Here is a 26,370-nt window from a genome sequence, read left to right as displayed (position 1 = left end):
GCTAAATATGTCTTTTTCTTAACTAAAGGTAGGAAATTTAGAAAGTTTTTGTTTCTCTTATTTTAGCTTCCTTTAAAACTATAACTTTACTTAGTTTTTTGTGTTTTTTTTAAATATACATTTTATTGATTTTTTACAGAGAGGAAGGGAGAGAGATAGCCAGAAACACCGACGAGAGAGAAACACCGATCAGCCGCCTCCCGCACATTCCCCACTGGGGATGTGCTCGCAACCAAGGCACATGCCCCTGACCGGAATCGAACCCGGGACCCTTGAGTCCACAGGCTGACGCTCTATCCACTGAGCCAAACCGGCCACAGCTACTTAGTTTTTTAAAAATATTTTTTTATTAATTTCAGAGAGGAAGGGAGAGGGAGAAAGCGATAGAAACATAAATGATGAGAGTCATTGATCAGCTGCCTCCTGCACGCCCCACACTAGGGATTGAGCCCACAACCCGGGCAAGTGTCCTGTCGGGAATCAAACCATGACTTCCTGGTTCATGGGTGGATGCTCAACCACTTAGCCACACCGGCCGGGTAACTTTATTTAAACTGCATGTACTGACACCCTTTGAGCAGTCACAAAATTAGTATGTTTCTACTTCTTTCTCTCCATGTGATTATAATTTTGTTAGTTGTCCTTTATATGTTATACATGCATATAAATAAAATTTATTTCTTTGTTTATAATCTACATGATATCTTTGACTGTGGTTATAAAAATGTACATACACTACCTCTCTCCTGGGTAACTGAAATAATCTTTTTATAGGTGGTATTTTGGAATGATTTCTGTGTCTGGAGTCTTCTCAGTCACATTCTCTGTGATATTTGCCTATGTAGCTGACATCACTCAGGAGCATGAGCGAAGTACTGCTTATGGATGGGTAAGAGAATGGATTTTTTTTAACCAAAGAAATAATTAACATTCTATTGAAAGGTCACTGAAAAGTGAGATTTAAAATATGTAGTAAATATTGACATATAAAAGAAAATTTAAAGAATTGAAATTTAAAAAGAGACTTAAAAATAGCCTGACCAGTGTGGCTCAGTGGTTGAGCATTGACCCATGAACCAGGAGGTCACAGTTCAATTCCCAGTCAGGGCACATGCCTGGGTTGTGGGCTGGATCCCCATTTGGGGGTGTGCAGGAGGCTGCTGATCATTGATGTTTCTCTCTCTCCCTCTCCCTTCATTTTTTAAAAATGTTAAAAATAGCAAGATAGAAATTACTATTGATTTATTCTCTGATTTTAAGGTTGGAATGTATAAGTTGTCATTTGTAAAGTTTTTTATTTTTTATTTTTTTAAATTTTGTTTTATTGCTTAAAGTATTACAAAGAGTATTATATATGTCTCCTTTTTTCCCCTTGACAATCCCCTGGCCTCCCCTACCCCCCAGTGTCTTGTGTCCATTGATTATGCTTATATGTATGCATACAAGTCCTTCGCTTGATCTCTTACCACCCCCAGCCCCCACCCCCCAACCCTCCCCGGCCTTTCCTCTGTAGTTTGACAGTCTGATCGATACCACTCTCTGCCTCTGTATCTATTTTTGTCATCAGTTTATAATGGTCTTTATTATCCATGAATGAGTGAGATCATGTGGTATTTTTCCTTCATTGACTGGCTTATTTCACTTAGCATAATGCTCTCCAGTTCCATCCATGCTGTTGCAAATGGTAAGAGTTCCTTCTTTTTTACAGCAGCATAGTATTCCATCGTGTAGATGTACCACAGTTTTCTAATCCATTCATCTGCTGATGGGCACTTAGGCTGTTTCCAGATCTTAGCTATGGTGAATTGTGCTGCTATGAACATAGGGGTGCATATATCCTTTCTGATTGGTGTTTCTGGTTTCTTGGGATATAGTCCTAGAAGTGGGATCACTGGGACAAATGAGAGTTCCATTTTTAACTTTTTGAGGAAACTCCATAGTGGCTGCACCAGTCTGCATTCCCACCAGCAGTGCCCGAGTGTTCCTTTTTCTACACATCCTCTCCAGCACTTGTCGTTTGTTGATTTGTTGATGGTAGCCATTCTGACAGATGTGAGATGGTACCTCATTGTTGTTTTGATTTGCATCTCTCAGATGATTAGTGATGTAAAGTTTTTTAAAAGATGACTTGAGCCCTTACTCGTTTGGCTCAGTGGATAGAGTGTCGGCCTGCAGACTGAAAGGTTCTGGGTTCGATTCCGGTCAAGGGCATGTACCTTGGTTGCGGGCACATCCTCAGTAGGAGGTGCGCAGGAGGCGGCTGATCAATGTTTCTCTCTAATCGATGTTTCTAGCTCTCTTCCTTCTCCCTTCCTCTCTGTAAAAAATCAATAAAATATATTTTTTAAAGAAAATTGACTTGATTTGTTTCTTGTTAGCTGATCTCTTGACAGATCATAAATAGGCAGATTACAAGTCTCTGTGCACCTGTTTTGAATTGGAGAGGTGTTAGAACCTCAGCCATGTTAATACATTGTTACTATATTATTTGGTGTGTGGCTCAGGCATTTATTTGGAATCTAATATTGCAGAAAAGGACTACACATTCATTCAGCAAATAATTCTTGAATGCATTGCAAAAGTTGTAAGAGACCTTTTCTTTTTGGATACTTGAATATTAGACAGTCATTTCTAATTTTCGTAGGCCTGATCATGGCATTCTGGTCATGTAGGCGAAGGAAAGACCTGTCAATGACAGGCTGAAACTGTTGATGCCAGAGCATCCCGTCTCTGAGAGCTGCTCAGCCGGTTCCAGGGGAAAGAGGGCGTGTGAGCCTGTGCTCAGTGTGCGCACCCCCGGCACGTGGGGGTGTTGTTGGAGGGAAAATTGTTCCGTCTTAAACCTTCTAGGTTCTTTGACCTAATAATTAAATTGACATAAGACAGATTAACAGGGGAAAAGAAATTTAATTTTATATGTACAAGAACTCCACAAAGACATGAGTGACTCAAAGGCAGTCAGGCAGTTGAGGCTTATATGCCATCCTGAGCTGAGGAGAAAGGGGTCGGGTTCTGGAACTTCAAAGCGGGAGGAAGACAATTCACAGGAAGAGCAGTGATCAGGTGTTTGCCCTGCCATGCAGATACCGGCTCCCTATCTCACATTTGTTAGGCTGCTATGGGAGAGTATCAAGCTTTTCCTGAGTCTTTTGGGTGTTGTTAATTGCTTTCAGCTCAAAACGATCCACATGCCAGAATGCCATATTTTAGGGTGTTATTTCCACTTCCCCCCAACGTGCACTGTGCTTTTCCCTCCACTTTCCTGTGTTTGAAAATGTTTACAGTAAGAAGGTAGAAGAAGAATTATCTGGCTGGATTGTTGAATAATTTGAAGGGGGACTGAATGCCAGAAACCCAGGTTACTTCTCTATTTTCCCAAGTCTTTTTCCTTAAATCCCACTTCCTGGGAGATAGTAACTAAGGAGTCATTCAATGTTGACTCATTAAATGATTAATTGCAGAAATCAGTCATGGACATAGGTCAATTACTGCTGTCCCACTAAACACAATACCAATTTTTACTTTGTTGACTTTAGACCTCAGTAGTTTAAAAAACTTCCCTTCCAACCCAACTTCCCTTCTAGCTACTCCCTGCTCTCTCCTCCCTTTCCCTTTCCCTCCTCTCCTGAATTTCTCCATGCCATGTCCTAAAACCAGGGCATCTCCAGAGTCCTGCAAAGGAGGACGGAGGAAGCTGATGGGAAGGGTGGTCAAAGTGGCTCTCAGAGGTTGGTCAACGGAGAAATGTACAGGTGCCAAAGCCTCTTACCACACTTGTGCAGATTTTCTCTACATTGTAGGAAGCACCTGTTAAGAGACTCATTTCCCTCCAATTTACTAGATTTCTGTTCCTTGCTTTCAGCCGAAAAACCAGTCACAAACTGTTGTGCTGAGCATTAGGGCTTTAAGGAGATTTCAGAGAGAAAGTTCTGGAACCAGTGACTTAGCTCCCCTCACTAGCTCAGTTCTTCATCTGTTCAGAGGGGTGTTGAGAGAGTCAGTGAGAGCAGTGCTCAGCAGAAGTATAAGATTTGCTTCTCTGATGTTGGAAGGGAGAAGGTTGGGGCAAGTAGGCAGTAGTGGAGGGAGAGGTGACAGGAAGGAGTCCTGAGCACAGGATGCCCTAACTCAGTGGTTGGCAAACTCATTAGTCAACAGAGCCAAATATCAACAGTACAACGATTGAAATTTCTTTTGAGAGCCAAATTTTTTAAACGTAAACTATATAGGTAGGTACATTGTTATTAACTTAATTAGGGTGCTCCTAAGGCTTAGGAAGAGCCACACTCAAGGGGCCAAAGAGCCCCATGTGGCTCGCGAGCCACAGTTTGCTGACAATGGCCTAACTGAACTGCTCTCAGAGGTAAGGGTAGGACCTGCCCCTCTGTCTGCTGTGCCTTCTCAGTCAGGTGTGAGGCTTTTGACTCTCTAGGTCAGTGGTTCTCAACCTTCCTAATGCCGCGACCCAATAATACAATTCCTCATGTTGTAGTGACCCCCAACCATAAAATTATTTTCGTTGCTATGTCATAACTGTAATTTTGCTACTGTTATGAATCGTAATGTAAATATCTGATATGCAGGATGTATTTTCATTGTTACAGATTGAACATAATTAAAGCATAGTGATTAATCACAACAACAATATGTAATTATATATGTGTTTTCTGATGGTCTTAGGCGACCCATGTGAAAGGGTCCTTTGACCCCCAAAGGGGTCGCGACCCATAGGTTTAGAACCACTGCTCTAGATGTATGGACTTGTAAATAATAATGTTCCTTTCTTCCTCATTTGCAAGACTTAAAAAAGTCTTATCAAGATTTCTGCCTTGCCGAAACCGGTTTAGCTCAGTGGATAGAGCGTCGGCCTGCAGACTGAAAGGTCCCAGGTTCGATTCCGGTCAAGGGCATGTAACTTGGTTGCGGGCACATCCCCAGTAGGAGATGTGCAGGAGGCAGCTGATCGATGTTTCTCTCTCATCGATGTTTCTAACTCTCTATCTCTCTCCCTTCCTCTCTGTAAAATATCAATAAAATATATTTTAAAAAAATAAAAATAAATAAAATATGTTAAAAAAAAAAAGATTTCTGCCTTTACTAATTTTCAGTTTTTTCCATGGCAATTTACACATATTTAAATTATGAAAATACCAGAAAATGATCGGAGCACTTCCTCAGAGCACTGTTGCAGGGTGCACTGCCTGGTGGGAAAGGTAATTTTCTCACAGTTCAGAGTGGTTCAGAATGCACTATTTAATAATGAGCATTTATCTCGTAATATTTCTTCCCCCTTTACACCTGAGGTAGCTATTGTATCCCCTCCAAATTGAGGGGGTGGGAAGGTGCTTTTATTATTCATTCATTCAATCTTATTGTTGAGAGTATTACAGATATCCACCCTATTGCCCCGCATTGTCCCCCTCCACCTGGCTCCAGCCTCACCCTGGTCCTTGACCACCCTATTGTCTGTGTTCATTAGGTATGCATATCTAATCTAATAAAAGACAAAAAGGGTAATTAACCATACCTCCGCTACGCTTTTCACTGGCTAATCAGGGCGATATGCAAATTAACTGCCAAGAAAGATGGCGGTTAATTTGCATACATGCAATGATGGGAGGCGAAAGGGGAAAGATGGAAGAATGGTGATCGACAACCCAGGCAGCAGGCAAGAGCTTGGGGGCGGGCAAAGGCCGACTTTTCCCACCCCCCAGCAGGTGATCGCCATCGGAGGGCCAGGCAGCAACCCCAGACCCCCAGGGGCCAGAGTTGCCGGCTGGCCTGCGGCCCCGTGATCGCCATGGCGATCGGAGGGCGGGAGAGCCGGGGTGCAGGCCAGGCGGCACCCGGGCACCCCAGCACCTGACATGTAAAGGTCGGGGATGAAATGACTTTTCCCAACCACATCTGCAAATATCCTGGGGAAGGCATCACTGAAGAGTTCACAACTCTCTTACTTGGCAAGGAAGAAAAAGTTGGCAACGGAAACAATCCCTTACTTCAAAGTTAAGGTCCCTCTGGGTAAAAAAGAATATTTCCAACGTAAAGGAGGGAGCAGGCAAAAATAAAAGGTTCTCATGACTTCCACTGAAGATTGAGCATATGACAGAGTCAAAACGAATATACAAATTAAAACAGACAGTGGACATTCAAATGACCTGAATCAACTGTCACTGTTTATCCCAATAGCAGCAATGCTTATGTGATAATATAGTTTAACGGACATACAAAACAAGTCACATGATAAGAGAGGTTCGGCTTCTAAAGTAAATTGAATATGTTCTTTTAAAATTCTAATGTCCTTCCCTCTGACTATAATTCTTAATTTTCCAATCAGAAAATTACCCCAGGTGATCCAGTAACATATAGAACTCCAGTAACCTAACTTATTTAAAAAAACAAACATCCCAACCATTTTAAAAATATTTAAATTGATATTTTAGAGTTAAAATTAGAAGATATTTAGATCCAAATATATTTTCTGAATAGAAAATATTTGTTTTTGATTTAAAAAAATAAACATAAAAAAATATATAAGTGATACATGTTCCCAAGGAACTCTGAATGAGTACCTTTCCCTCTAACTTTCTTCAAATTGAGAGAATCTATGGAGTTCCGTATACTGCACAAGTTTTAATGAAAGAAAATAAGACTTTCTAAGAGCATCAAATACATGTTTTCTTATTTACCAACATATACACTCTTCTCCCTCCTCCCCTCCCCTCTCTCTCTAAAATATATTCTTACTGATTCAGAGAGGAAGGGAGAGGGAAAGAGATAGAAACATCAATGATGAGAGAGAATCATTGATCGGCTGCCTCCTATACACCCCGTACTGGGGATCAAGCCCACAACCCGGGCATGTGGCCTGACCTGGAATCAAACTGTGACTTCCTGGTTCATAGGTCGATGCTAAACCACTGAGTCACACCGGCCGGGCTCAATTCTTATTTATAAATTCATTCCAAGGACATATACAGCTTGAAAAGCTTTGGAAGCAGTTTCAAAAAAAACTAGCTTTTTAGTAACAAGAAAACAGTTATAGAAGAAAGTTTAAATTAAAAGAAAAAAATTGTTTTAATTTATTCAAGAGTGGGAACATCCTCCATGAAAATGTGTACCTTGATTGTGGATGGCTGGGTGGCCTTATCACACCTTAGGAATTCAAATGCTTTTTACAATGACAAGAAAGAGAGTTTCATCTCATTTCTCTCCCAGGGTAGATGTCTGTCAACAGAAGGTGGACATCAATAAAAGGAGGGGCTTGCACAATCAATCTAGAAAGTCAGCAATCTATGAATAATCCAGAACTGAGTATTTATCTCCTCTGCCACACACCCTCCCTCCCAGCCAGTGAGCAAGATAATTACTCTCAAGTCAAGCTAAGTGCCCTCCAGTCACAGTGGCCCAATACTGACATACAAAGCATACAAATAATTCTCACTCTGGCATAAAAGTGACAACTTTCTTGGAAGAAAAGCAGATACTGTAAATTTCTCAAAGTCTTCCTGAAACATTTTTTAAAGTTTTTACTTGTTTAGAAAAAGTGCATACATGGCAAACCATCTGTAATAAAAGGCCCATTCTATAAAATTTTACCTGGTCCTACTCGTATCTGCAATCATAATCATATTTACAGACAAATATATCTATACTAATAAAAGGGTAATATGCTAATTAGACTGGGAGACCTTCCAGGAGACCTTCCACATGTTCTTCTGGACAAAGCCATGGTGGCGGGGCCAAGGTAGAGGCGATTAAAGGCCAAGAGGGGAGGGCAGTTGTGGGTGATCAGGCTGGTGGGGGGTGGGGCCGTTGGGGGTAAGCAGACCAGCAGGGGGGCCGTTGGGTGTAAGCAGAACATCAGTGGGGGTCAGTTGGAGGTGATCAGGACAGCGGGGGGGCAGTTTGGAGTGAGCAGGCCAGCAGGGGGACAGTTGGGGATGAGCAGGCCAGTGGGGAAGGAAGGTAGGGGCGAGCAGGCCAGCGGGGGGGGGGGGGCAGTTTGGGGTGATCAGGCTGGCGGGGGGGCATTTGGGGGCAAGCAGGCCGGCAGCGGGGGGGGGGGGGGGACATTTGGGGGCGAGCAGGCTATCCAGGCAGAGTGGTTAGAGGCAGGCAGGCAGGCAGGTGAGCGGTTAGGAGCCAGCAGTCCCGGATTATGAGAGGGATGTCCGACTGCTGGTTTAGGCCCGATCCCTGTAAACTGGCAGGACATTTTTCGAGGGGTCCCAAATTGGAGAGGGTGCAAGCCAGGCTGAGGAACACACCCTCCCCTGTGCACGAATTTCATGCACCGGGCCACTAGTCTATAATAATAAAAGCATAATATGCTAATTAGACCAGACAACCTTCAGGATGAAGCCGGGGCTGTGAGGGAAGCCCAAGTCCCGGGTGCCAGAGGGAAGCCAGTGCCGGCAGCTAGGGGAAGTAAGGCCTACTCTTGCACAAATTTCGTACATCGGGCCTCTAGTATGCATATAAATCCTTGGTTAATCTCTTCCCACCTCCACCCCCACCCCTTCTCAGTCTGTTCCATGTTTCCATGCCTTTTATTCTCCTATTTTATTCATCAGTTTATTTTGTTCATTTCTTGTTTATTTTGATTTTTAGATTAAATTGTTGATAGATATGTATTTATTGCCATTTCATTGTTCATGTTTTATCTTGGTTTTCTTTTTCTTTCTCTTTTTAAAGAATACCCTTTAACATTGCATGTAATACTGGTTTCATAGTAATGAACTCCTTTAGCTTTTGCCTGTCTGTAAAGCTCTTTATCTGACCTTCTGTTTTAAATGATAGCTTTGCTGAGTAATCTTAGTTGTAGGTCCTTTCTATTCATCACTTTGAGTATTTCTTGCCACTCCCTTCTGGCCTGCAAAGTTTCTGTTGAGAAATCAGCTGACAGTCACATGGGCTCTTCCTTGTAGGTAACTAGCTGCATTTCTCTTGCTGCTTTTAAGATTGTCTTTTTGTCTTTAACTCTTGGCATTTTAATTATGCTGTGTCTTGGTGTGGGCCTCTTTGGGTTCCTCTTGTTTGAGACTCTTTGTGCTTCCTAAACCCAGAAGGGGGGGGGGGGTGGTTTCTGTCATTATTTTTTCAAATAGGTTTTCAATATCTTGCGCTCTCTCTTCTCCTTCTAGAACCCCTATAATGTGATTGTCCCAGAGGCTCCTTACACTATCTTCATATTTTTTTATTCTTTTTCTTTTTGCTTTTTTAATGGGGTGTTCTTTGCTTCCTCATATTCCAAATCGCTGATTTGATTCTCAGAGTCCTCTACTCTATTACTGAGTTCCTGTATATTATATTTTACTTCAGTTAGTGTATGCTTAATTTCTGATTAGTCCTTTTTCATATCCTTGACATTCTCACTAAGATCCTTGAAAGTCTCACTAAATCCCTTGACGTTCTCATCAAGTTCCTTGAAGCTCTCACTAAGATCCTTGAGCATCCTTATAACAATTGTTTTGTACTCTGTATCTGATAGTTTGCTTGCTTCCATTTCATTTTGATCTTTTTCTGGAGATTTCTTCTGTTCTTTCATTTGGGAGATGTTTCTTTGTCTCTGCACTTTGGCTGCTTCCCTGTGTTTGTTTCTATGTATTAGGTAGAGCTGCTGTGTCTCCTGAAATTGGTAGAGGGGCCTGTGTAGTAGGTGTCCTATAGAGCCCAGTGGCTCAGCCTCCCCAGTCACCTGAGCTGGGCACTCTAGGTGCAGCCCTGTGTGGGCTCTGTGCACAGTCTTGTAGTTAAGCCTTGATTGCTGTTGGCGTCATTGGGAGGAATTGACCTCCAGGCCAATTGGCTGAGAGGACCAGCTGGGACTACAGTGAAAGAGCTGCTGTGCAGGAGACACCCCTGTGGAGCAGGACTTGCTTCAGTGGGGCTTTGGTGCTCACTGAGCCTGCCCCTTGAGTGTATCACTCGTGGATGTGTAGGATTGTAATCTGCTATGGTCTGAAGCTGTCCACTGAGTTCACTGGTTCTGGGGCCTCCCAGGAGGTGCAAAGTCAGCCACTGCCTGTGACCACCTAGCAGGAGGTAGAGAGGGATCTACAGATGGCTGCTATTTGCTATTTGTATTGGGCTTGAAGGTACCCAAGTGCAGCCCAGCAAGGCAGGCTGGGTCTTGGTCCCTTTATTGATAGGTTTGGGGCACGCTGACACCAGCTGCAGCTTTTTAAAGAGATTTTTGCAAAGTCTGAAGCCTGAGCCAGGACAGGCCATTCATATGGAGAAGCTGCTGCAAACAGCTTGGGTGGGGCTGCAAATTGGATGGGGTGGGGTCTCAGGAAATCACCAGGGCAGAGCAAAGAGATGCTCCAGGCTGATGGAGACTCAGATATGGCTGCCAGTCAGCTCTGTGACACAGGATGGTCTCAGCACAGGAACAATGACCCCTGTGAGCACTCCTGTCCTGTCTAGGAGAAAGCTGCCCCCAAGTTCCTGCCAGACAATCCAGTTCCTCTCCCTATATCCCTGGATCCCTCAAAGCTGCCACCCAGTGCTAGAGCTCAGAGGAAGTGGGACCATGTAAGTCTATGCACCAGCTGTTTAAGAGGAACTACTGGGTCTCCAATAGCATTACTGTCACTTAGCCACAACCCCTGCTGGTTTTTACAGCTCAAAGTTAAGGGGACTTCTCTTCCTAGCACTGGAACTCTAGGCAGGGGGTCTGATGTAGGGCTGGGACCCCTTGCTACTCATGGGCGGCCTCCACAGAGTTCTCCCTACCAATTAAAAAAGTGGCACAAGTGGGTATCAGACCAGCCCATTCCGTGCCTCCCCGCCTCCTACCAGCCTCAGTGTCCTTTCTTCTTTACTTCTCTAGTTGTAGGGCTTCCATTCAATCTGATTTCAGGTGGTTCTGAATGATGGTCAGTCTGTACTAGAGGCCCGATGCACAAAATTTAAGCAAGGGGCTCAGCTTTTGCAGCCCCGTCTGCCTCAAAGCCCCATGGCCCCACCCCCCCACCCACTGGTCATTCCAGAAGGTGGTTCCAATGTCCAGTCTAATTAGCATATTAGCTCTTTATTATATAGGATTTTAGTTGCAATTTTGATGTGGTTGTGGGAGGCTGGGAATACCTGCTTTTACCTACACTAGCATCTTGGTTCCAGGTGGTGTTATTTGTATCTGTCTGTTTCTGTTTTGTATGTTCGTTTATATTGTTCTTTAGATTCCACATGTAAGTTAAATCATACGGTATTTGTCTTTCTTAGACTGACTTTTTTCACATAGCATAATACCCTCTAGGTCCATCTATGCTATCATAAATGGTAAGATTTTGTGTGTTTTTTTTCTTTTTTATGGCTGAGTAATGTTCGGTTGCATATATGAACCACAACTTTTTTATCCACTCGTCAATTGATAGGCATTTGGGTTGCTTCCACATCTTGGCTATTGTAAGGGTTGTTGTTACACTTCCTGTTGTCCCAGAGGTCCCTTAAACTATTTTTACTTTAAAATTTTTTTTTTCTTGTTGCTGCTATGATTGGGTGTTTTCCGCCACCATGTCTTCAAACCACTTATTTGTTCACCCGCTTCATCTAAAGGCCCACAGGTGCCTCTCCCCTGGGTCAAGCACTTCTGTCCTCATAGCACCAGTCTGGGGGAGTGTACTAACCCAGTCCTCCAACTCTTGGTACCCACACCTGGCGGAGCTCATGACCTCCAGAAAGGTCTGTTGCAGCTTGGGCACAGTGTGTTCTGCCTTGTGAAACAAAGACATTCAGGCAAACACAGTAGTTGTTAGAGCCTAGGGCAGTCGGTGAATTATGTAACTCTGGAACGTGGGCCATGTTTCCACCCTGCCCACCACTGGTGCTGTCTGTTGGCCAATAGGAGACCCACAAACCTATCCCTCCGATTCCCAGTGGCCCCACTGTGCTGACCTCACGTTGGCTGACTGTACCCAGTGGGACCTTTGGTGCGATTTTTGTTTCTTGAGGAGATTTTGGTGGAGACAGAGACACTGAGTTCTGTGGCTCCAGAACAGGGGTCATTTTCCCTCCCTGTGGCCCCTGGTGCCCACTCCCCTCAAGGAGACCCACTAGTCTCCTCATTCTGGCTTGCGGTAACCCCGCCCTGCTGAGCTTGCATCCTGCAGAAAAGACTGCTGGCTGCAATCGCCCAAACCTGTGGTGTGCTTTTAATTTTTCTTGAGGATCTCTTGTTGGCAACTGAGACAGGCATTGGGTTGTGTGGCTCCAGGGCAGGGGGCATTCGCCCCCCTCCCCTCCCCCCGCCCCACTGTACCCCACCAGTGCTATCCATCACCAGGAGACCCACTAGACCTGGCCTCCCAACCCCTGTGGCCTTGCCCTGCCAAGCTTATGTCCTTCAGAAAAGTCTGTTTCTTGCACCCAGCCTGGACCTGCAGTGAGCTCTTTTTTAAGGATCCTCTCCTTGGAGACTCATGCAGTGACTGAGTGCTGTGGTTCTGGAGTAGGGACCACTTTCCCCCACTGAGTGCCTGTCCCATACCACCCCCAAACAGGAGATCCACTAGCCCTGTTCTGTCCCCGGTTGCCATGCCCTATTGAGCTCACACCTTGTAGGCTACCTCCAGCCGGGGCCCACACTACAGGCTTTATTCAAGCAACTCTGGAGGAAGTCCAGGCATCCTCAGGGTGGTGGAGCAGCTGCCACATGAAGGCTGATCTCTGAGTACCTTGGGCCTTTTATTGATCTGCCCCAGGCTTGGAGTTTCTCAAGCCGACCTTTGTATACAGCTTGTCTGTTCCTACACACACCCAGACCCAGTGGAGGCAGTCACTAACTGTGGATTACATGGTAGCTCCACACAGCGTAGTCCAAAGCCAGTTACAGGCAGCCTCTGACATTCACCTGCACCAGAGTTCCTCCCAAAATGGACCCAGAACCAGCACAACCAGAGGTGGGCTTCAGACCAAACCAGAGCACGACCAACCAACCACACAAGTGGCACATTCACAGGGAAATCTCAGCAGTCGCCATTTTCTGCTGGGGCCAACTCTGATTCGAGGGGGAAGTCCCACACAGTGACTCATACACTGTGATCAGGATTGATCCTTATAGTCAGTTTGCCTGAGCATTAGTCCACTCACAGATGGGCTGACAGCAGTCATGACGCCATTACAAGAAGGCTCACATAACCCACCCAAGAGACATTTCTGGAACACCTAGCTGAAGTGATCAGGAAGATAGCACTACTGAGCCCCACAAGACACCAGCTACATAAGACCAGCATACCAATATTGGGAGACATAGCAGATATACCTCATACACAGAAGCAAATACAAAAAGGCAGGCAAAATAGAGAGACAAAGAACCATGCCCGAATGAAAGAAGAGACAAAGAACCATGCCCCAAATGAAAGAAGAGGAGAAATCCCCAGAAAAAAAGAACTAAATAAAATGGAGGCAAGCAATCTACTACAGATTCAAAACAATGGTTATATGGATACAATGGTTATACGGAATTTAGGGGAACAATGGATGAACTCAATGAGAAGAATACACTAGAAGGAATCAATAACAGAATAGATGAAGCAGAGGATCGAATCAGCAATTTAAAGGAAAAGATAACAGGAAACACCCAAGCAGAACAACAAAAGGAAAAAAAAGTTTTTTAAATGAGGAAAGTCTAAGAAATGTTTTGGACAACATCAAGCTTAACAACAGTCACATTATAGGGGTACCAAAAGGAGAAGAGACAGCAAGGGATTTGAAAAAATGAAGAAATAATCACTAAAAACTTGTGCCTAGTCTGTTCAGGTAACATACAGAATCCCAATCAAGATGAACTCAGAGGCCCACACCCAGACACATCATAATTTAAATAGCTAAGGTTAAAGACAAACATCGTCTTAAGAGAAGCAAGAGAAAGACAGTTACTTCCCATAAAACTGTCAGCATATTTCTCAACAGAAACATCTCGGGCCAGAAGAGATTTGCAGGAAATACTCAAAGTGATAAAAAGAAAGGATCTACAATTAAGACTACTCTACCTAGCAGGGCTATCAGTTAAAATTAAAGGTAAATTAAGGACCTTCCAAGATGACAAAAAACTATAATATCTGGAAATCAGTTAATGTGACATGCCATATAAACTAAATGAAGGAGTGGGGATCAAATGATCATATTAATAGATGTAGGGAAAGTATTTGACAAAATTCAGAGCCCATTTAACCTAAAAACTCTCAGTAACCTGAAAGTGGAGGAAACATACCTCAACATAAAGCCATATGTGACAAATCCACAGCCAACATTATACTCGATGATAAAAACTAAATGTATTTCCCTGAAGATCAGGAACCAGGGACGTGCACTCCCAACCACTCTTATTCAATACTAGTGACCCGGTGCACGGATTCGTGTACATTGAAAGGAAATTAATTAGAAGGTGGCTGGCAGGGCAGGACTGGGCGAGATGGACCAGACACGCCTTGGAGCCAACCTCCCGTGATCCCTCCACAGCCGGCTGCACTTGGAGTGGCACCGTGTCTCAAAGGGCGTCTGCAGAGTGAGCAGGATCCCTCCGGCTCTCCGACATCCCCCGAGGGTTCCTGGAGTGTGAGAGGGCACTCTGTAAAGTTGCTGTCGTACAGGGTGTGGAACGCAAATGTAAGTGTGCAGTGAACCAGATTCAGGTCCCACAGTGCCCCAGAAACAACATAACCCATGGCCAAAGGTGGAATCGCGCAGCCTCGCAAGGGATCGGGCTCCCTCCTCTTTGGTTTCAGCATGTGTCACCCGAGAACCACCGCTACCAAGTCACTGCAGCTCAGCCAGCTCCTGCATTGAGTGTCTGCCCCCTGGTGGTCAGTGTGCATCATAGCGACTGGTCGGGTGGGTGGTGGGACACTTAGCATATTAGCCTTTTATATATAGACCAGAGGCCCGATGCACAAAATTCCTGTAAGAGTAGGCCTTCCTTTCCCTGGCTGCCCGCACTGGCTTCCCTCTGGCACCCGGGACCCAGGCTGGCTTCCCTTTGGCCCCAGCTTTGTCCAGGATGATGTCCAGAAGGATGTCCAGTCTAATTAGCGTATTACCCTTTTATTATTATAGATAGTACTGGGAAGTCCTAGCCACAGCAGTGAGATAAGGGGGGAGGAAATGCATCCAAGTTGGCAAGAAAAAAGTAAAACTGTCATTTGCAGATGCCATGATGCTGCATATGGAGAACCCTAATGATTCCACTGAACTGATAAATAAATTTAGTAAAAGTAGTAGGATGCAAAATCAATATCCATAAATTGGTTGTATTTTTATACACCAACAAAGAAAGGAAAACAATCCCATTTACAATTGCATAAAAAAATAAAGTTCCTAGGAATAAATTTAACCAAGGAGATAAAAGACCTGTATTTGTAAGATTATAAGATACTGAAAAAAGGAAATTGAGTAAGATACAAATAAAGCATATACCATGCTGTGGTTAGGAAGAATTAACATAATTAAAATGTCCATAACACCCAAAGCAATCTATAGATTCAAAACAGCTATCAAAATACCAACGGCATACATTACACAACCAGAACAAATAATCCAGAAATTTATCTGGAACCACAAAAGAGCCCAAATAACAATCTTGAGAAAGAGGAACAAAGCTGGAGGAATCACAATACCAGAGAAAACCAAAGCAGCACGGCACTAGCATAAAAACAGATACATGGCTCAATGAAACAGATTAGAGAGCCCAGAAATAAACCCATGTCTTTATGGTCAATTAATGGTCGACAAAGGAGACAAGAACATACAATGGGGTAAAGAATTAGTCAATAAATGGTGTTGGGAAAATTGGACAGATAATGTGCAAAAAAATGAAACTAGACCACCTTACACCATATGTAAGAATAAACTCAAAATGGATTAAAGAGTTAAATATAAGACTTGAAACAATAAAACTCCTAGAAGAAAACATAGGCAGTAAAATGTTGGATATTTCTGTTAACAGTATTTTTTCTGACACCTTTATGGGCAAGGAAAACAAAAGAAAAAATAAACAGTTGGGACTGTGTCAGACTTTCTCCTGTCTCCAAACCAATCATCTACTCAATGACAGGGCCTCCGCACAATGACTTTCAAGAGAGTAGAGGGTCCTTCATAGTCACTGCTGGGTGCAGCCTCTAGACCAGCGGTTCTCAACCTGTGGGTCTTGACCCCTTTGGGGGTAGCCTAAGACCATCAAAAAACACATATATAATTACATACTGTTTTTGTGATTAATCACTCTGCTTCAATTATGTTCAATTTGTAAACAATGAAAATACATCCTGCATATCAGATATTTACATTACGATTCATAACAGTAGCAACATTACAGTTATGAAGTAGCAACGAAAATAATTTTATGGTTGGGTCACCACAACATGAGGAACTGTATTTAAAGGGTCGCGGCATTAGGAAGGTTGAGAACCACTGCTCTAGACCCTCCACTGGACCCACCCGCTACAACGCAGACTCCGCAGCAGTCAGAGCCCAGGGCAAGCCTCTCAGGCTGGGCCGCCCACAGGAGGACGCTCCTTCACTGGGAGGGTGGGACCCAGTCCCAGGCAGAGTTCCCCTCGTTCCCTCTGCCCGTTGCTATGCAAGCTCTTCTTCCAGTCTCTGCTGCTGTGGGTTTGGGATCCCTGTGTGGGGTTGAGATTCCACACTCCTAAGGGGAGGGCTCTTTGCAGATTATGTCACTCAGCCTCTCAGCCATGCACCTGCTCCAGGGGCCTCCCCTTTTCCGTGACTCCCCTCCTCTTACCAGTCTCTAGGTTGTTTCCTCAGTGATCCTTAGATACAGTATGTCCAATCAGCTATACTTCTCTTCATTTTCCAAATTTAATGCTCAGTATTTTAGCTGAAAATCTGGTCGAGCCCTATCCGGTTTGGCTCAGGGGCTAGATGCAGGGGTCCTCAAACTGCGGCCTGCCGAAAACATTTATCCGGCCCACCGGGTGTTTTTGCCGCCGCTGCCTGTTGCTGAACAGCCGACTAGTTTTTTTTAAAACCATAGTCCGGCCTTCCAATGGTCTGAGGGACAGTGAACTGGACCCCTGTTTAAAAAGTTTGAGGACCCCTGGGCTAGAGTGTCGGCCTGCGGACTGAAGGGTCATAGGTTCGATTCCAGTCAAGGGCACATGCCTGGGTTGCGGCTCCATCCCCAGTAGGGGGCGTGCAGGAGGCAGCCAATCAGTGATTCTCTCTCATCATTAATGTTTCTCTCTCTCCCTCTCTTTCCTCTCTGAGATCAATAAAAAGATATTTAAAAAGAAGAAAATCTGGTCGCTGGCTGAAATAGGCCATCTTGCCTCCCCCGTAATGTGTTCTTCATTTCAGTTACTGTATTCTTTATTTCTGAGTGGTTCTTTTTTATGTTTTCTATCTTTTTATTTATTTTTGTTTCCTGCCTCTTTCTTGAAGTTCTCTCTAAATTCATCTCCTAAGTTTATTGAGCATCCTTATAACCCTTGTTATGAATTTTGCATCTGATAGATTGCTTGTCTTCATGTTGCTTAGTTCTTTCTCTGGAGTTTTGTTCTTACATTTTGAAGCCTTGTTTCTGTTGTTTCCTCGTTTTGGTTCTTCGCTGTGTTTGTTTCTATGTATTCGGTAGAGCTGCTATAGCTCCAGATCTTGGTAAGTGGCTTGTGTAGTAGGTGTCCTGTGGGACCCTCGAGCTCAGCCTCCCCAGTCACTTGAGCTGGGTGCTCCAGGTACCACCCTACCCTTTTGTGCTATGTGCACCCTCCCATTGTTGTTGATCCTTGATTGCTGTTGGCAAGTCAGTGGGATGGATTTTACCCACCTGTGAGGACTGGCCGCAATCACAGAGGATGTGCTGGGTAGGGGCTGACCCAGTGGAGCAGGATTCACCTCAGTGGGGCTCTGGTGCCTGCTGAGCTCACCCCTGGAGTGTGTCGCTCATGGAGATTTTTGGGTTGTGCTTTAGTGTGATCTGAAGCTGTCCACCGGGTGAGCTAACTGTGGTGCCTCCTGGGAGGTGCAGGTCAGTGCCCACCGCTGCTTTCACCCTATCTGGCATGAGCTACAAAGTGTTTTCCAGATGGTTGCCACTTGTGCTGGGCTTGGAGGTGCCTGGGGGAGGCCCAGGTGTGAACTGAGTCACTGTCACTAGTGCCACGCCAGGGGTCGCTTAGCAGGAGGTGAAGAGCATGCTGAGGCCAGATGCTGGTGTTGGGGCTTATGAACCTTGGAGAGAATTTAGGAGTCTGCAGCGTAAGCCTAGATAGGCCATTTGTATGGAAATAGCACTGGTAGTGGCTTGGGTTGTCCCACAAGTTGGGTGGGGCTGGGTCTCAGGGACTTGCCAGGGTGATGGATGATGGAGATCAGATATGGTCCCTGCCTGCATGAAGGGGGAGGGCTCAGCAAAGGAACACTGGTCTCTGCCAGCACTTTTGTCCTGATGGCGGCAATTTAGTTCCTCCCACGTGTTTCGGAGCTTTTCGGGCTTTTGCCCCAGTGCGCCAACGATAAGTCCATGCGTGGACCTTTGAAGAACGCCCAGTACTCCAGCAGCCTCTCTGACTTGGCCGCACTCTCTGCTGGTTTTCCCAGCCAGCAGTTCTGGGGACTTCTCTTCCTGGCACTGGCACCCTGAGCTGGGCCTCCGCAGCTGAGACGTCAGTCCTGACTTCACTGCCACATTGGGTGTGGGACCAGCCCGTTCTGGGTCTCTGCCCCGCTGGTACCTGGGAGGTCCTTAATGACAATGCTTTGTAGTTGAGTTGTAATTTTTGTTTGGTTGTGGGAGAAGGCAAGGACAGCGTTTTCCTACTCTGCCATCTTGACCGGAAGCTCAAACAGTGCATATTTCTGAGAGAGAAAATCAAGTACAGTCCCTGAGTAGATTTTTATCATAAGCCAGTGGGCATTTTTTAAATACCCTTCTTCCCACAGCCCTATTTCTCAATTTTTTTTTTAAATTAAATCTTTATTGTTCAGATTACATTTGTTCCTCTTTCCCCCCCCATAACTCCCCTCCTTCCAGTTCCCGCCCCACCCTCCGCCGTCACTCCCCACCCACTGTCCTCATCCATAGGTGCACGATTTTTGTCCAGTCTCTTCCCGCATCTCCCATTCCCCTTTCCCCCCCAAGAATAGTCAGTCCCTTCCCTTTCTATGTCCCTGATTCTATTATAATCACCAGTTCATTCTGTACATCAGATTATTTATTCACTTGATTCTTAGATTCACTTGTTGATAGATGCATGTTTGTTGTTCACAATTTGTATCTTTACCTTTTTCTTCTTCCTCTTCTTAAAGGATACCGTTCAGCATTTCGTATAATACTGGTTTAGTGGTGATGAACTCCTTTAGCTTTTCCTTATCTGTGAAGCTCTTTATCTGACCTTCAATTCTGAATGATAGCTTTGCTGGATAAAGTAATCTTGGTTGTAGGTTCTTGGTATTCAGCACTTTGAATATTTCTTGCCATTCCCTTCTGGCCTGCAAAGTTTCTGTTGAGAAATCAGCTGACAGTCGTATGGGTATTCCCTTGTAGGTAATTGAGCCTCTTTCTCTTGCTGCTTTTAAGATTCTCTCTTTGTCTTTTGCTCTTGGCATTTTAATGATGATGTGTCTTGGTGTGGTCCTCTTTGGATTCCTTTTGTTTGGGGTTCTCTGCGCTTCTTGGACCTATAAGTCCATTTCTTTCACCAGGTGGGGGAAGTTTTCTGCCATTATTTCTTCAAATAGGTTTGCAATATCTTGCTGTCTCTCATCTTCTGGCACTCCTATTATTCTGATGTTGGTACGCTTGTAGCTGTCCCAGAGGCTCCTTACACTATCTTCACACTTTTGGATTCTTTTTTCATTTTGCTTTTCCAGTTGGGTGTTTTTTGCTTCTTCGAATTTCAAATCTTTGGTTTGATTCTTGTGCTCCTCTGGTCTGCTATTGGGTATAATATTCTTTATTTCAGTCCGTGTATGCTTAATTTCTAGTTTCTTTATCGTAGCATCGAGGGTCTCATTAGTTTTCGTGAGGCTCTGCTCAAGTTTATTGCAAGCCCTCAAAATTGCGATTTTTAGCTCCATATCCTCCATTTCTGTCATGTTTTTTTGTTTCCGCATCTTTTATGCTTTCTTGGTGCACCCCCTTGTGGTCTTTGTGCACAGTCTTTTTTTTTTTTTTTTTTTAATCTTTATTGTTCAGATTATTACATTTGTTCCTCTTTTTTCCCCCCATAACTCCCCTCCTTCCAGCTCCCACCCCACCCTCTGCCCTCACTCCCCACCCACTGTGTTCATCCATAGGTGCACGATTTTTGTCCAGTCTCTTCCCGCATCTCCCACACCCCTTTTCCCCCCAAGAATAGTCAGTCTATTCCCTTTCTATGTCCCTGATTCTATTATAATCACCAGTTCATTCTGTACATCAGATTATTTATTCACTTGATTCTTAGATTCATTTGTTGATAGCATATTTGTTGTTCATAATTTGTATCTTTACCTTTTTCTTCTTCTTCCTCTTCTTAAAGGATACCTTTCAGCATTTCATATAATACTGGTTTGGTGGTGATGAACTCCTTTAGCTTTTCCTTATCTGTGAAGCTCTTTATCTGACCTTCAATTCTGAATGATAGCTTTGCTGGATAAAGTAATCTTGGTTGTAGGTTCTTGGCATTCATCACTCTGAATATTTCTTGCCACTCCCTTCTGGCCTGCAAAGTTTCTGTTGAGAAATCAGCTGACAGTCGTATGGGTATTCCCTTGTAGGTAACTGAGTTTCTTTCTCTTGCTGCTTTTAAGATTCTCTCTTTGTCTTTTGCTCTTGGCATTTTAATGATGATGTGTCTTGGTGTGGTCCTCTTTGGATTCCTTTTGTTTGGGGTTCTCTGTGCCTCCTGGACTTGGAAGTCTATTTCTTTCACCAGGTGGGGGAAGTTTTCTGTCATTATTTCTTCAAATAGGTTTTCAATACCTTGCTCTCTCTCATCTTCTGGTACCCCTATAATTCTGATGTTGGTACGTTTGAAGCTGTCCCAGAGGCTCCTTACACTATCTTCGTATTTTTGGGTTCTTTTTTCATTTTGCTTTTCCGGTTGGGTGTTTCTCGCTTCTTCGCATTTCAAATCTTTGACTTGATTCTTGCGTTCCTCTGGTTTGCTGTTGGGAGTCTGTATAATATTCTTTATTTCAGTCAGTGTATGCTTAATTTCTAGTTGGTCCTTTATCACACCATCGAGGGTCTCATTAGATTTCCTGTACAACTCATCAAGTTTATCGACAGACTCTAGAAGCCTCTTGAGAGACCTCAAAAGTGTGGTTCTGAACTCAATATCCTCCCTTGATAGTTTTGTCCTGTTTCTTTGTCTCCGAATTTTTTACGCTTTCTTGGTACACCCCCTAGTGGTCTTTGTGCGCAGTCTTGTTGTAGTTAAGCCTTGATTGTTATAGTTAATACTAGAGGGATTTGACCTCCAGGCCGACTGGCTGTGCTAATCTAGCCTTTGCCTGAGGCTATCCGGCAAATGGCTCTGTGCAGGGCTTGGGCGGGGCGGGTCCCACGGGATCAACAGGGCGGAGGAGGGAGCAGTTATGGCTGCTCTCAGTCCGTCCCCTGTCTGCCTCTCTGTCCCAGCAACAGCTGCAAACCTCGGAGGGACCGTAGCCAGACAGTCCTGCTTCTCCCGTTTGAGTCTGAGGCTCCCTCTGGATTGAAACAGATAACCGTGCCCTCAGCCACCAGCCCTCGCCGCGCGCACTCCGCACCTTAGTATTTTACTTCAGCACTGTGCCTCCTCTGATTCTCGGTTCCTCCTAGTTGTAGAACTTCCATTCAGCCAGCCTTCCTGTGGTTCTGGATGATGTTCGTTCCGTCTTTTAGTTGTATTTTTGAAGTGGTTGTTCGAGGCAGCAAACTCCCGCGTTAACCTATGCCGCCATCTTGGTTTCCGCAGAATTTATTTCTGTGCACAGTCTTGTTCTAGTTAAGCCTTAATTGTTGTAGTTAATACTAGAGGGATTTGACCACCAGGTCGACTGGCTGTGAGAATCAGCTGTGTGGAAAACTTCTGTCCTCTGGGGAGGTGCTAATCTAGCCTTTGCCTGAGGCGATCCGGCAAATGGCTCTGCGCAGGGCTGGGGCTGGGCGGGCTCAACAGGGCGGGTGGAGGGAGCAGCTATGGCTGCTCTCAGTCCGTCCCCAGGGGCTCCGCCTCTCTGTCCCAGCAACCGCTGCAAACCTCGGAGGGACCGTAGCCAGACAGTCCCGCTTCTCCCGTTTGAGTCTGGGTCCCTAGAGACTCGCCCGGATCTGTAGCCCAGAGTCTGAGACTCCCTCCTGATTGAAAACAACAACTGCGCCCTCAGCCACCAGCCCGCTTTGCGCGCGTACCACCGTACCTTTAAATTTTCCACACTGCGCCTCCTCTGAGCCTCGTAATGCTGTTGTTTTTCCTTCTAGTTGAAGAGTCTCTCCTCAGCCAGCCTTCCTGTGGTTCTGGTTGATGTCCGTTCCGTCTTTTAGTTGTATTTTTGAAGTGGTTGTTTGCGGCAGCAGTCTCCGGTGTTTACCTATGCCGCCATCTTCCTATCTCCCCCTATTTCTCAATTAAAGAAGACTAAAGCATGTGTGTTTTCTTTATAAGGAAGGTTTGCACAATTTTTATTTTTTTCCATCCTCACCGGAGGATATTTTTTCATTTATTTTAGAGAGAGGGAAAGATGGGGGAGAGGGGGAGTGAAAGAGAGAGATCAATGTGGGAGAGAATCATCCATCAGTTGCCTTCTGCATGCACCCCAACACGGATCAAACTCGCAACCTTTCTTTGTACGGAATGATGCTCTGACCCACTGAACCACACTTGCCAGGGCCACAATTTTTTTTTTTTCTCTTGTACTTTTACACAATATCTCCAATTAGTTAGTAGTGGATGAAAAAATTCTTAAAACAAAATGACTTGGATTCTCTTTGTTTCTTAAAATTTGTGTGCAACACATTCCTTTGTCTTGTTTAAAACCGAGGGAGGGTGGCTGTAGGTGTGCACCTGCTGCAAGTGGGACTCAGGGGGAGAGCGTGCTTTTTCCACAGGTCTCAGCCACCTTTGCAGCCAGTCTGGTCAGCAGCCCAGCCATTGGAGCATACCTCTCAGCCAGCTATGGAGACAACCTTGTTGTGCTGGTGGCCACGGTGGTGGCTCTTCTAGACATCTGCTTCATCTTATTGGCTGTTCCAGAATCCTTGCCAGAGAAAATTAGACCACTCTCCTGGGGAGCTCAGGTTTCTTGGAAACAAGCAGATCCTTTTGCGGTAAATAAAAATCTGAAAACATTATTTTTCTAAGTATCTTTCTAAGCCATGCAAATAAAAGAATATTTCTGCAACCTCAAGCATCCCCACAATTGTTAATCCATTTCTGTCTCCAGTAATAGAAACAAATTAATTGCAAGGAAGGGACTGAGGTAGAGTGTGCACCAAGGAATATATAGAGTTGATATTTCTTAAGTCATGCATGCGGTTATCACAACAAAAGAGAAAAAATGTCCAGTTAATTCCTGATGAGGGAACGAATTTTTTTTTTTTGGTTTTGCATGGTGGTTTATATTTTTTAACAAAGAAATGAAGGTTGCCATTTAAAGTAGATGTTTTCAATTGCTAAATTGAAAAAGGATAAAAATATCAGATCTGACTAAAGTAGTTATTTTCTAAGTTATTGAAATACTTCCATTTAGACCAGAGGCTTTGAACTTGTATTTTATAGATTGGATTCTTCATTTTCTCTCTTTTTAAAAAAAATTATTTATTTATTTATTTATTTATTTATTTATTTTTTGCATTGGGAAATCCCATTAACAACTCAAAAAAGTCCTCAGAAGAAGAACCTTAGTTCCCCCTCTTTTTTTTTTTTTTTTAATATATTTCTTTATTGATTTCAGAGAGGAAGGGAGAAGGAGAGAGAGATAGAAACATCAATGATGAGAGAGAATCATTGATCAGCTGCCTCCTGCACACCCCCCACTGGGGATCGAGCCCGCAACCCAGGCATGTGCCCTTGGCCAGAATCGAACCTGGGACCCTTCAGTCCACAGGCTGATGCTCTATCCACTGAGCTAAGCCAGCCAGGGCATTAGTTCCCCCTCTTGATTTGAAACTGTCCTTGAAGAAAATAGGTGCAGAAAAAAATTAACCAAAGATTTGATATTTGTTTTTTATCCTCCAAGTTTACCCTTTAGGAAAATACATGTAATAAGAAAACTAACTCACGAGAAATTCTTTTCCAAAAAGCTCCTTAGGGCATGGCCTGGGGACCTGCCTGTTCTGTGTGTTCCCATCCATTTGTGCCCCGTAGAGAAAGGAGGAGACCAGGCACACCCAGGTGCAGGCAGGCCTCCCACCTACCTTGTTGACCAATTTACAGGCAAATTGAATGCTAACATTTTAAAGAATAGAGTGAATTTATATGTAATGAAACGCCTATACTGTTTATGGCTTTAAAGAAGTTATATTATGAATGAAAAAGAGAGATGAGATTTTTCTTTAAAGGTTCTGGAGTAGCATGTTTACAGGGTGTTTATAGGGTGTTCAGGGTCTGTTTCAGGATGCGAACCAATGTTGTTAAGTAAACAGGAGCAAACGTGTGTATCTGCATTTACGCTGTAATATTTGAAGCACATATCTCAGAAATGAGGACTTATAACCTCCGTAGAGAGATGGTGATAGATTTAATGTGAAGGTTCACTTCCTTTTGTAGTCCAATCAGCAGTTGTTACTCTACCTCAATAGATGGAAACAATGAAGCCAGTATGGCAGAATATCTGACATTAGCTTCTATTTGCTGCTTTTTATTTTTCAATTACAGTTGTCATATAATCTTACATTAGTTTCCGGTGTGCACCCAGTGATTAGACATGATAGAACTTACTAAGTGATTGTCCGATAAATTTCGAACCCATCTGACTATTTCTCCTTTTATCTTTCTGCTTTTTCTTAGCCACTGAAGAAAGTTGGAAAAGATCCTACCGTGTTACTGATCTGCATCACTGTGTTTCTTTCTTACCTTCCTGAAGCTGGACAGTACTCAAGTTTTTTTCTCTACCTCAGACAGGTGGGTAGTGGGTGCCTAGTAGCTTTCGAACATAAGGAAAAGGCAAGGATTGGCATCTGTTTAAAGGTATTTTGGGGAAAACAGTGTCAAGAAAAAAAATGTGTCAACTTGCTTCAAGTTATAAATGTAGGTGCTGACATGTAATGAGTAGGCAGGAAACCTTTAATACAGTGGTGTTTGAAATGTAGTGAAATGTTTACTGTGGAAAAAATTTCCTTGAGAACTATAGAGAAATAGAATTAGCAGAAGCAATTCATCATAATGTTTTAAAACTTTAACACCCATTAAATTTTGCAAAGGGAACGTTGACTTCAGAAGCGCCCTGCTATGGACCCGCGGTGGCTCTCAGTAACGACAGTAATACTGTTTCTCCTGATTTTCATTCCTCTTTAAAAATGTATACACTACTTTGTCCCCACAAAGTTCTTTTTTTGAGCTGTGGTTTCAGGTCTCTGGGATCATTGGGACCTGAGCTGCCCTCCATTACAGTCCTGCCCTGCAGGGCCTTGCACTGACCTCACTGCGAGTCCTAGTGGTTCACTCAGCCTGGGCAGCAGGCCTTCTGGGAAGAGTCCTCTATATTGGTGACGTTTTTAAATGAAATTTGTCAAGTTTGCCATTGCACATTGTTGGGGGACGTGGGGGGGAGGTGGCGAGGGACGAGAGGAAGCGTGGGCTTTTTAATCTACGGGCAGATACATGCCTTGCTAGGTCCTGATTGGTCCTTTCAAAGAAATCTGTGTTGCTCTAGCTCAGTGGTCAGCAGATTGCGCTCTCGAGCCACAAGTGGCTCTTTGGCCCTATGAGTGTGGCTCTTCCACAAAATACCGACTTCTGTGCATGGGCCACGAAGTTTCAATTGCACTGTTCGTGCACACCCACACGTGGTATTTTGTGGAAGAGCCATGCTCAAGGGGCCAAAGAGCCACATGTGGCTCTCGAGCCACAGTTTGCCGACCACGACCCTAGCTGGTTTGGCTCAGTGGATAGAGCATCAGCATGTGGACCAGTCAAGGGCGCATGCCTGGAGTTGTGGGCTCGATCCCCAGTGGAGGGCGTGCAGGAGGCAGCAAATCTATGATTCTCTCTCATCATTGATGTTTCTATCTCTCCCTCTCCCTTCCTCTCTAAAATCAATAAAGATATATTTTTTAAAAAGAATTCTGCTTTAATAACATTCTTGGGGTTGTTTAGAGCCTTGTCTTGGTTGGTTATCTGCAGGTTGCCTGTCTTAGCAGTTCACCCATTTTGAAGCTCAGGTCTCTGTGCGCCTCCTCCTTTCCCCACCCAGTTGGGTGCCTTAGTAACCACCCAG

General features: G+C 44.3%; 1 protein-coding gene across 2 annotated transcripts in view; it reads left to right on the top strand.

Moving 5' to 3' along the window:
• The window catches only part of MFSD14B (major facilitator superfamily domain containing 14B), a 113,702-nt gene that overhangs the window by 67,892 nt on the left and 19,440 nt on the right, over positions 1-26,370 (top strand). For both annotated transcript variants that reach the window (XM_070400890.1, XM_070400889.1), the window contains 3 exons: positions 775-889; positions 23,042-23,260; positions 24,942-25,055. In XM_070400890.1, coding sequence (XP_070256991.1) covers positions 775-889; positions 23,042-23,260; positions 24,942-25,055 — 448 coding nt within the window. The remainder of the gene's footprint in view (positions 1-774; positions 890-23,041; positions 23,261-24,941; positions 25,056-26,370) is intronic.

This window comes from Myotis yumanensis, unplaced genomic scaffold (genome assembly GCF_028538775.1).
Source record: "Myotis yumanensis isolate MYYU_CA2020_CCGP unplaced genomic scaffold, mMyoYum1.0.hap1 SCAF_21, whole genome shotgun sequence".
NCBI lineage: Eukaryota > Metazoa > Chordata > Mammalia > Chiroptera > Vespertilionidae > Myotis > Myotis yumanensis.
This window is presented reverse-complemented; position numbering and strand designations above follow the sequence as displayed.